Genomic DNA, 12,380 nt, shown 5'->3' on the forward strand with positions numbered 1-12,380 from the left:
GAAGGAGGAGTCATTAAAGTAGTTTAAACATATCATTTAAGACTCCCATTCGTTACCAATTGGAACCCAGTTGAGAGCCCAAATTTAAGAGCACTTTCACCACCACTCCTTCCACTGCTCAACAATTACGTCACCATCTGTCCCTTGCTGCTAATGTTTCTTGAAATGTTAACAAATACATCTCCAAATAAGTGGGTATTTATCAGCTCAGCCAATGATAATTTTTTTCATGACCCTTTTAAGGTGTTCGCCCCATCCAGAATAAATAAAATTTGCCTACATTTTTGCCTTCCTTTAAATAGCACAAATGTTTTTTTCTGATGCTTTTTGGAAGAATTATCTACTATAAGATCAGGCTTTTAACTTGCATGATGCCTGTCTTCCCTGCAAATAGATTATAACTTTGTGTATGAGAATAATTCCAGAGCTATGACCCTGCTGGTAAACAAACCAAAACGTTAGAATTAAAAAATGACCATTTAATTTATCTGTGATGTAAAAAAGCAGATTTATTTTTTTTCTTGCATGTCACCCCCTCTTTGTTTTGGGATCTTCTCCAGTCACCTTAGTATGTGATAGTAACCCCTTCAGAAATAACATGTAGATTTATTCCCCTGGCCCATCCCCAGGAGATTACCCCAAAAGATAGAAAACTCTGGTATATTTTTTTTGTCTTTTTTTTTTTTTTTTTTTTTCTGATTTTAAGCTTTATTGCTTGAGGGTCTTAACTGTATTTTACTTGGCACTGGAAATGTAAAATACATTAGATAAAAGCATGAGGGAAAAATTAGACCAGTCAGCATGTTGGCAAACAGCTATTTCTTCAGTGTCTGCCGCCTAAAAGGATTTGAAATCTTTTACTCTAAAACTGTTGTACGTACATAAATATAGAACCCAAAGCTCGTGTTGTAGCTGATTTTGTTTTAACCTCTTTGAGGGATTAGGGATAAAGTAGGAGCCACAAGCAAATTGGACAGGGGCACCCACTAGACTTGTGAGCATTGGCTTTGGGGGTTAAATGCACGTTTTAGGGGACAGAAGTGACGCCCTCAGGCATGAACCCCTTTGTGTTGGAAATTATCATCCACGCTGACCAATGTGCCAGGTAATTATTATCAAATAGCTGGAATGCAATACAGAAATCTTAACTTACACACAGACTTTACAAGTGATAAGTTGAGTGAAATAAATTTAGACCGAGTGCCTCTTCCCTGACCTCCTCGTTACAGAAATATATCCGTGGATCTTGGTTCCACTTTTCTAGGCTGGGTAACCTCATTAATGTAACAAAAATAATCAGAATAAAAGAAAACTGTCACTTTTTAATTAGCTTACTTTTTGTTTTGTTGTTATCTCTTTCTGATTCCAGGCATTGTTGTGAGTAGGGGATAAATCCATTGAACGTGTTAATGACAACAGCAATTCAGGCTCAGAGTGGGGACATTTTGTAAGTGTTTGCAGTCTTGAGTGTAGCTTCCCAACCTTCCCTGATGGAGTTTCCGACGGCAGTGTCCCAAGAGGATGGTGGAGAACAGATTGCAATATTGTCAGCTCTTCTGATTTCTCTGCGACTTTTGCAGAACATGCTTCTTCTTAAAGCACTATTTCTTAAGAGTCCTGTGATTGCACATGAATCACAGCTTTCATTTAAAACACAAATGAGTCTCTACTTCCTACCAGCAGCAGAGAAAATGAGATCCCCCTGAAGAGTCTAAATCAGGCAATGACAAAAAAGGCCCTAACACATATTGACTTAAACAGTATGAGTTGTTTCGCGTGTTTTTGGGACTATTTTTATTGGGTTTGCATCTCTTCTTTTTGTTGGGAGTGGGGAACATTGTTTTTTTTTCTTTTGCTTTTGAATATTTGGTAAAATTTTGATCGTGCTGATCAGAGTTTCCCATCCTCCACAGGCTTTATTCTTTTACTCCTTTTTCTTGTTGAATCCTCACACGTGATGTAAATTGTCAAGAACAAATTGGGTACCTCCCATCAAGTTGGGGCCCCCTTTTCCCCTTTGAGCTCATCCTGGGCCATTCACCCAGCAAGATGCAGTTGGGAAGAGTTGGGATGTGGATATGGCAGCAGGACATGGCTTGGTGTCATTTAGCCTCTGCAGACAACTGGATTGGGCAAACACACTTGTTGTTTGTTATCCAAAGCATTACCTGAGGAAAAAACCCATTAGGTTGATGCACGTGGTAAGAAATTGTGCAAACATATCCTTTATTTCTGCTTGGTTCTGTGCAGTTATACATTAGGCAGACTGAGGATTTTTGAGGCACAGTTTGATTCTTTGGTTTGGCTTTTGGGATGTTTAAGTGGATTTTTTTTGCATCTTTGTTTTTGGATTCCGGTTGTACTTACACTTGCTTCAAAGAGCTTTTTCGCCTCGCGATGCACCCTTAAAAAATTAGTGAGTTGTATGCTGGTGTGTGGAGCATTGCAGAGATAATTTGTAATGTGGCATAAATATTTAAAGCCCTGTATTCCTTCAGGTCATTTTTGATTTTGGTCGTTGCCGTTCAATACAGAGCACGTTCCGCGCCGCCGTTGAGATGCTCCATGTTCTTCTGCCGGGGACACAAAAAACAAATTGAATGTAAAGTAAATATGTTTCTGCTGCCAGTGCTGGTTTATTTAAGTATAATTTCTCTTCCTGCCACGTTCTCTGTTATTGCATTGCAATGAGGGAGTGACTCCGCTCACCCTCCTCGAGCTCCAGTTTCACAGCTTTGAAGCACAATATGAGCAGGCTCCGAGGTGAAGGAGCATCAGGTGGATGTGGGAAGGAGAGCATCAGTCACAACGACTCTGGAATGCACTTTTGGAAGAGGATCTTTAGTGGGACATACATGCTACATGGTTTCCTCAATCTTTTTTTGCCATCCTTGAGATGGGGCTGTATTCAGATAACTTCCATTCTTTTTAACGGCTTCTTTTTTTATAATACTCTCATTATTCCATGCAAAGCCAGCCCAAGACCACATTGCTGCACTCCCATCAGACTGGGCCCTCACCAAGCACTCTGATTTTTGTCAGTGGAAGCTCAGCACTGCTGTGTTCCTGCATCCATATTGCCCATATCTGGAAGAGATGGCTCCATATGCACAGCTATATATGCACATATGCACAAATGCACTGCTCTCTGTGAGTGTGTTCATTCTCTCTACTCTTGTACTCTCCCTGTCTAAGGGCAGGAATAAGTATCTGTCAGAAATAATTTGTTGTCGACAGGCTTATTGCCTCCAAGGGATTCGAGTGCCCTTTTGGGGAGCCAGTATCTTATGTTACTGGCTAATATCCTGTATTTTGTTTGAAGCAGAGGGACTGAAAGCTTAGAAACCCCCCAAAAATAGAGAATTAATCCCCGAATATTTATTCTCAAAGTTTATTTCTCCTTTTTTTATAGAGTTTATCTGTGCATACAGGGCAACTTGAAACTGTGTAGCCCAGAATTAAGTTAAAAATACAGAATTCCTCTCCTCTGTAAATGAGGGGGAGCATGTCTTTCTGTCTCAAATCAAATGCACTGATTTGGTTTAGTTTAGTTTAGTTCAAAACCAAACATGGATGTTCACAGCAGCATCAGCCCAAGCTTTTCTCCTGCCTCCACGAGTTACACAAAATGTGTTTGTAAATCGCAAGGAAACTTTTGATGAAGCTGTTAGAAGTTTAGAGTTCAGTTAAATTGTGGGTTTTGAAACTTGGAGCTTCAAACAATATTTTTCACAGCTCTGCTGATGAGGCATTTCATTAGCATTGGAGCCTACCCTGGCCGAGAAAATAACTTTTTACCATAGGTTCCTCACATGCATTTAATCTCCTTTCACTTTTATTTCTTCCATCTGATGGAATGTATCACTCTCCTCCCATCACTTGCTGTTGTCCAGGAGTTATTCTGACACACAACACAGCATCTCTCACTGCACCACAAAGGCTTGTCAGGTCAAAAAGAGCCTGTTAATTTTACACTTAGGAAAAAATGTAATTACTGTGCAGAAAAATGATGCAAAAAATCCTATCTTATGCTAGGTTTCTAAGCCTCTTAAAACTGTTCTATCCCATGACTGTGGGTTTGCTGATGACAAATGTTTTATGGGCATATTTTAGTAGACACCCGTCTAAAATCTGGTCTTAATAGTCAGATGCTAAATTGGAACCAGAGCGGCAGAAAAACCAGATTTGAAACGTGTTTCTAAGGGTTTGTTTTTACTTTCAGTTGAGGCTGCCTTCTCTCATCTTTTGTACTGCTGTCAAAAGGGCCACTCTCATGGTTGTTCAAACTCCATGCTTCTTGACAGGAACAGTTGGACCCCTCTTCAATGATTTTCAGATGAAACGGCTTCCAAACCTCCAGAGCTTTAACTTGTAGTTATTAGGCCCTTTGAAATAGCAGCACATTAATCAGCTGAAATCAAGTGGTCCTTTCTCCAAGGCTGTGATATTGCTGTTGTCTTTTAGGTACAGCTCTAGTCTAAATATTAGTTTCAAGAGCTCTTTTTTTTCCTTTCTTTCCCTCTAGATGGGTCTATCCCATTCCTGTTTCTATTTTCATCATTGTTTTAGAATGCTGTGAATTAAAGTGCTCACTTCTATAATAGGCTTTTGTACTCTCAAATTGCATTAAAAGGAGTACTGTAGAAAACTCGTTGCTACTACTTTAACTCTTAGTTTAGAAATTGGCTGCTGTGCTTTTAACTTCTCCCATGCACAGTGTGAAGCCCAGCAGAAACAGTATCAATTATGTAATGGATTATGTCTGACAGAACTTGGTCTAACAACCAGAAACATTGAAAAAAAAATGATTTGTTGAAACTGGATCATTTGAAGCAGGGCCATGGTTTGTGTCCCTGACTTATGTGGCACTGGGAAAGTGATCTGAACCTGTTAATGAATTCCCTTCCTAGTTTATGTATTAGGCAAAAGGCAGACTGGGGATGACAAGAAATCAAGAAGATACTCTTCCTTGCATTAGCCATTATTTACATCAGCAGCTGAAGCATTCATGAGTTTTGGCAAAAACAAAATATTGATAAGAAAATAATTCAGTGAGCATAATTCAAGACTTTCTCCCAGGCATAAAGTGTCACTGAGGAGAGAGTGAAAACATGCATGATTGAGGACTTTGTCATTTGGGGAGTGGGTATCTGTGTCACAGGGCTGCTGGTGCTGTGGTCAGTGTCAGGGAGCTGCCTGCAAGTTGATAAAATAGGACATGGGCCTGCTTGGGATCTACTTTGAACCCTGATGCTGCAGAACTACTCAAAAGGCTGTTAGAAGAACGGAAATATTTCTATTCGCTCTATAAACACACTCTGAACTTTTATTATGTACTGTATGTTCACAGCAATCATTTCCCATACCTCCGAGGCTAAATAATTTCTGAATAGCTAAATCAATTTGTCTTGTGTCTGTGTCATGTCACAGTAATGAAAGTTCCCTGTACTGTGGCAATAGCAGCAAAGCAGCTCTTGTTAAGGGGATGTGGGAGCCCTATCAAAGCTTCACTGTCTGAGTTATAACTCAGCAGCTGATTAACCAGTCAGCATTAAAAAGGAAGAGACAACATGCCTCAGCTACCCATTGAGCCTACAGTGAGATTTTGTAATTAAGTTTGAAGTTTTTGTTTGAGGTCTGAAACTTAATAATACACAAAATGTACTGTAAGATCTAAAATCACCAAGGTCTTGATTTTGTAGCTTGCCTGAGTGACCTGTGATTGCAAGGTTGTGTTGCACTTGCAGCCGAGCAGGGTGATGTTCACATAGGATGGTGACAGATGCACTAAAATTGGGTCAAGTCCTGCAACTGAGTGAATGAAGAGAGGTTCTTCAAGAGCTTCATTGACTCCTTGTAGGACTTTGCCTGGCTGGCTGCTGGTGAGGTCTGTTTGTTGCATCAGGAGAAGGCTGAGTTTGCTCATGCCCCGGGGAGATGGTGCAAATGCAACCCCCTCCCATGGGCTGAAGCAAATGTTTTGAATTAATACCTGGAAATAGGAATTTCTATGAAAGGAATTTACATAAGGATTGGATCTATTTTTAAATGTATGTCTTTTTTTTAATCTGTGTGTAGCTAAGAAAGATACCTTTGTGGAGATATGTACAATAACAGTTCCTCATTCTTTGGAGTGACATTTAGGGTAGGACAGAAGCTGTTATCACCTTCACTTTGTCATAAAAGATAAGCATATATTCATCCAAGGGAGTTGGAATAGCTTCAGAGGAACTTGTTTAGGTTAGAACTTTTCATTTATGGGAGATGTTTTAGCTCGGAATATCAAAATTATTGAAGGTTTTATTAGCTAAAGTTATGCAAGACTCCTGTAAGACAAATCAAATACCAATTCTTGGCCTGGATTCATGTGTTTCTGTTGCCTTGCTTACATACTAAATATGGCTGTGTGAATCATTATCACTTCTAATTTTTTAATATGTTGAAAAACAGGATCAAAAAGGGAAAAAAAAACAAAAACCCAACCCAAAACCAAATCGTCTTCCACATTCCTGTGCTGCAAATCAATAGCATGGGGATATATTGCCTGGATGTCAGCCCATTTCATAAATGAATATATCTCAAAGATGGCTTTACTGGCCAACAAATGCCAAGAACAGGATGACAGTCTAATTCCTTGCATAGCAACAGCTAACATGAAATCAGGTACTCTCCAGAAAATGCAAGTGCTGTTTGGGCAAGGTTATGGATACAGGCATTGTTTCCTGGTTTGTGTTTGGCCCATGGTAGGTATTAACTGGCCATTTGTCTGATGTCAGACAAGTCTTTTTGTTTAAAAAGTTAAAACAGCTGCTGTCTTGTGGGGGTGTAAATTCTCACACTGCTGAATGCAATGGGAAGTGTTTCTTTGGCACAGTGTGGTTACACTTTCAGGTCCATAACACAAAATACATTGCCATAAATGTCCCATTCTACAACTGCCAGCATTGTCTTTATATGTAGTATTTGGCAGGCCAAGGATGAGGGGAGGTAGAGATTTGGCTTCCTCGTCATCCATAGAGTTTACCCTTTGCTGTTGTTTGAGATACTTTTGCTGGGTCTGACTCATTTCCATTTACCTGTATTATTCTAAAAGTGTGATTGTTGTTTCTGATCTAACCAGCTTCCTTTGGGGGAAGAAAAATCAGAAAAATGTGTTTGTACCTTGTCTTTGAAGGAGATTGCTTAAAATAGCTTCAGGTTGCTACCAGCATTAGGCAGTTCTTCTGGAAACACTATGTATGAGTAGAAAAGGAAATGGGATCACAACATACATTTTATGGCAGTTCTGGATTTAGTTTATTAACTTTGCATTGCCAACCCTTCCAAGTTTGCAGTCTGTTCAGGTGTTGTTGGTACTTGTAAGATAGGATTGTAGTTTGACTTGATACAGTTTTTTTTGAAAAATCCTATGTGCTTTTTAGATCCCCATCATGTTATTTGTGTGTTTGGCTGTTCCAGTTGGGCTTCTGGTTTTGCTTTTAATGGGTTTTGTCAGATACCAGTCCAAACACACAGAATCATACTGGGTTTTAGGAAAAGAGACTCCAAAGAACCAGTGAAATCAGAATATGCTGTGCTGAAAAACAGCAAGAGTATGAGAATGGAGACTAGGCTGACTGGATCCCTTTCCAAAATAATGCATCATGTGCAACCTAAACCTTGTCTCCTGCAAGGTGACAGTCCTTTCTCTGTGCTGAGACTAGAGCTGGATTAATGGTGAAGATGCATTTGCTGATCATCCCCTGTGCAGTGACAAGGGAGCTTCTGTTGCACAAGAGGAAAATTCTCTTCCCTAGCCTGGGAATGACCCGCTGGCAATTAGAGTTTGATGAAGTGGAGCAGGTTTACCTCTCTAAGTGCATCTGTTGTACACCAGCACTAAGGACAAAAGGCTTTCAGGCTGGAGGGGTCCCAGAAAGGAGGGGAGAAAGCCTTTGGACTGACCTCCTGTCCGTGGCCTTTTCCTTCCCCAGGTACAGGGGAGGAGAAGCCAACAAGCAGCAGCCTAATGAACCCACACAGGATAGAGGGGGCAGATTTCTGTGCCAAAATAATAACAATCTGGATGAGGTTAGCAGAGATTCAAGGATGAATGTGCAGAGTGATAGTTACTGACAGCCTTTCTTACATGTCTCTCCTTCAACACTTGTGTTCTCCCAGGTATTCGTGGTCACTGTCTGGACCGTGGAGCTGTACATGGTGCCCCTGGCTCTGCTGGTGCTCTTTGCATACAATTTCTCCCTCGTCACAACGGGGAAGGCCAATAATGCCCAGGATGCCCAGGCAAGTAGAGTGGCAGTCACATTTCTGGCAGCCCCAGTTTGCCCCTGAGCGAAGAGTCACGCGTTTTAATGGCATCGAGCTGGTTGTGTAGCACTTCTGTTTCAAAGTTACTGAAAAAAGCCCTCAATTATCTCAATTTTCATTATTCAATTAAAGCAATAAACCGTTCAGAGTAGTAGGAGAAGAAGATGAGAGTGTGTAGGAGGAGTATTTTCACTTACTAAATAACTACAAATGTTTTTAAGTTGAATTAAGAAAGGTTTGCAAAGCAGCAAGTTCTTAAAAGCCATTCCCCTCCCGCCATTACACTTTGCAACACACTAACAATTAAGGTTTTAAAGAAGAGGGAAATCAATAGAATCCAAAAAGAGAATGTAGTTTTTTTAAAGCTTGTCCTGTGATCTGAGAGCTTAAGAAGCTTTTATTCCTCCTTCCCATTCCCAGCTCTTGAAAGAGAAATGGATTTTTTTCCCCCAGAAATTTAGCCTTTGGTTTTTAACTTGGGAGAAAGAAAGTTTTAAATACCATAAATAATCAAGAATACAGAAGTTTAAAATACAGAAATAACCAAGTGTGAAAAAGTGCTACTGTTGTGATATGAAATGCTGTTTGATGGTGGCCACTGTCTTTACTCCCATAACAATGGTAATTAGAGCTAAAGGGGAGAGTAAATTCATGAATGTCTATAATATTCTGTTTTTAAAATTGAAATAAATACAGGAATGTAATGGAAGTCAAAGAATAGCTTCCTTCTAACTTTTGATGATTCTTTCTAACAAAAAGATAATTGACATTGGTAGCTATGAAGAATACCTTTACCTGAATGAGTCAAGTGGATTTTACACAAAGGCATAATATCCTAGAATTTAAAAAGTCAATGGGGGGTTTATTAATTTTAGTGTGAAAATTTGCTCCTAGTTTAGTTTTCATCCACTCCCACATGGAAAGATTCTTAGAAAACAGGAGAAGTTGCACTATCCAGACCAGGGGAGGCTTAATTTGAAAACATGGAAAAAAGAAATGCCTTTCTCCAGTTTCAGCCAAGAACAGAATAATGCAGAAAGGTACTGTGTGTCTTCAGTGACTACTTGATTTCATCAAGAAAAGCAGAACATCCCATGTGGGAGAATCCCAAGCAAACAGATGTTTTTGTTTTTAATACAAAGGACAGTAAATAATAACAATACTGACTTACCCAGAAAAAAATAATACACAGAGAGTGCCTTCCAGCCCCTTCTCTCATCCTGTGGTGAGTTTGTTGCATGTTCAGGTGAGAAAAGTCTCACAAAGGACAGAACAACTGAGCAGAGCATCATTTAGCTGGACACTGTAAAAAGACTCTTTCTAAAAATACAGCTAATTGTGGTAATACTAAAGAAAGGTCCATCAGGAATTTGGCTCTTTTCCTGTCACACATTCTCTAAGCAGTGCCATGCCATGAAATTCAGGGGTGCATTTTGCATAAGCACAATCACACGTCTGCCAAAGTACTTTGCAAAGGATTGGGATCATATGGAACAAGTAGTCAAAGTGCCTTTAATATTACCTGATTCCTTTTTTATGTGTGTCTATGATTCTAACCATCTGTAGGTCAAAAATAGACAATCAGGTGCTAGCCCCAGTCACATCTGTCCTGCAGATGAGAAAAGGTTTTCTTCAAAATGCCAATGCTTTTTACACAGTCATTTATTTATTTTTTGCTTCTTCAGGCCTTGGCTGGATATTCACTGCCCTTGGTTTTTCTGTGCCAGCACACACATTTTGTGTATACAGAGGAATGCAAGCAAGAGACTTTGCAAAAGTGAACCTCAAATTCTCTCTGATTTCTGTGCTATAAAATGTGAATAACAGTATTAACCTTGTACTCCTGATCTACTTGCCAGGAGGCTAAATTCATGAATATTGGTAAAATGTTTTATGATTTACAGATGGGGAGCTTCTATAGAAATTTTAACCATGATCAGTGTTAATTCAGCTGCTCAGTGTATTCCAGAGAGCCAAAGAATAATTCTGGGTATCTGAACTCCCAATACCTTTTACATCCTAGATGCAACTGCTTTTCAGGAAAAAAAAAAAAAAAAAAAAAAAAAAAAAAAAAAAGAGAAATTAAAAAACCCCAAAAGAGAAACACCCAACCCCCCAAGAAACCCTAAATCCAAAACATCTTTTTATTGTGATTCCTCACATTCCTTGCATGTTTGCTGTATTTAAACTTGTAGTACACAGATTCAAATGTAGCTATTAAATAACCAAGAAAAAAAAAAAAAAACAAACTGGAGGACCCTGTTAAAGGCTCAGTTTATTAAATACTTGAGTTGAAAGCCAAGTGCTCCTAATTCCAAGCCTTCGCCAAGTCTTTTGTTTTCTGTCCTACCTGTCAGCACAGAAGTTAAAGGGAGGAAATAATGCTGCATAGAAATCTGCCTGTGATTCTATGTGAGATTGATTACGTTCATACTAATGTGTTTTCTAAAGTCTAATGTTTCAGTAATGGCCCTAAAGGGAGGGAGCAGTCATTGTGGCAGTGAGGATGGAACAAGTTGAGTATAGAGTCCTCAGCCTTGACATACCAGTTGGTTCATTTGCAAGACTGAGAACAAAGCTGTTTACAGATAGTAAAAGTTGGCAATGTGTTTGAAAGCCTGTTGCCTTCAGATTACTGGACACGGCCACTAATGCTTTATTTAGACTTAAAATTTGTATAGGGGATTGCATGCTTTGTTCAGAATACCACAAAAAATAAAGGTCCTCGAATATAAAACACTAGTTTGGAAAGGAGAAAGTGGTGGGGTTTTTTTAATGACTTTCAATAGAAGTGGGTGAAAATTGTATAGTGAAACATTGTGGGAGTATCATAAGCTTTTTGAACATTGCCTGTCACTAAAAAATAAGTGTTGTGTTTTGTAATATGGACATCTGCTTCTGCAGGAGCTGATGGGCTTGGATGAAGACGAGGATGAAGATGATAAGGTAAGCATATCTCACAATTGTGTTGGCTGGAATCACAGGGAAGGTGGGAGAACACAAACAAATGGTCTCTCCATAAATCTTCAGTTATTATCTGTATTAACTGGGAAAACAGTTGTCAGCAGTTTGCTGCTTGGCAGGTTGGAAAGTAGGAAGGGGTTGGTTTGTGTAAGATTCCAGAGTGACAAGCCCTGGATGCCAAGTGACTCTGAGCAGCCTCAGGTTGTGCCTGACCCTGTGGTGGGCCCATGTTCCTGAATGTGCACCCACAGGGGTGTGTGTGGCTGCAGGAGGTGCAAAGGTGTGCACAAGGATGTACAATCCCCCCCTCACTGCCGTCCCAGGTGCTGGGTGACATTCCCTACTAATGGCTTTCCCCAAACGATTTGGCGTTTCCACTTCGGTAGGCCAGAATTGGTGTGATTTGTGCAGGGCTGGTTAGAATTTTCTCAGTATTTCTTTCAGAGCCTGGGAAAAAGAAACAACAGTTTTAGTTCAGTGGCTGAAATGTGGGAAGAATTGGAATTGGCAAGGCCTGTTTTTTATTTTATTGGAACATACTTACTCATTCTTCTCACTGTGAAAAATTCATTGGATTTTTTTCCAACTTTATCAAACCACAGTGACAAATGATAAAAGGATTAGAGGGCATGACATATGAAGAAAGATTAAGAGAACTTAATGTATACAGCTTGAAAAAACATAAGTAAGTGAAAGAGGATCTGATAATCTATAAATACTTTAAAGCTAAAAGGTGAGGAATTATTTAACGAGCAACAGCATGCAAAGGAACATTAGCTGTTAGGAAGAAAATGTTCATGAGGGGATGTGAAACTTTCAAATTGCATACTAAGTTAATAAGACTCTGCTTGAATATTCTATGTTTTAAAAATGTTACAGTGAAATTGTTGATCATTAAGAAGTAAATCAATAACACAGCTAGCAAGTGCACCTTAACTCTTCTCAGTCACAGACCCTAGGACTGAAGCTCAGCAGACTAATTGATGGGAATAGTTATTTAAATTTAACTTGCTCTTCTGCTGTGGTTATATTTTAATGAGCAACCAGAAATCCGTCAAAGTTATAAAGTGAAGTTTAGGCAATCCAGCTGAGTTACAGGTTTCTTGCAA

The 12,380-nt window shown here is 39.4% G+C and overlaps 1 protein-coding gene across 1 annotated transcript in view; it reads left to right on the forward strand.

Moving 5' to 3' along the window:
* MCTP2 (multiple C2 and transmembrane domain containing 2) overlaps positions 1–12,380 on the forward strand; it is a 117,337-nt gene that overhangs the window by 84,989 nt on the left and 19,968 nt on the right. Inside the window, 2 exon segments of the mRNA XM_083870897.1 lie at positions 8,161–8,283; positions 11,212–11,253. Coding sequence (XP_083727023.1) covers positions 8,161–8,283; positions 11,212–11,253 — 165 coding nt within the window.

This window comes from Zosterops lateralis, assembly GCF_965231275.1.
Source record: "Zosterops lateralis genome assembly, chromosome: 13".
In the NCBI taxonomy this organism is placed as follows: domain Eukaryota; kingdom Metazoa; phylum Chordata; class Aves; order Passeriformes; family Zosteropidae; genus Zosterops; species Zosterops lateralis.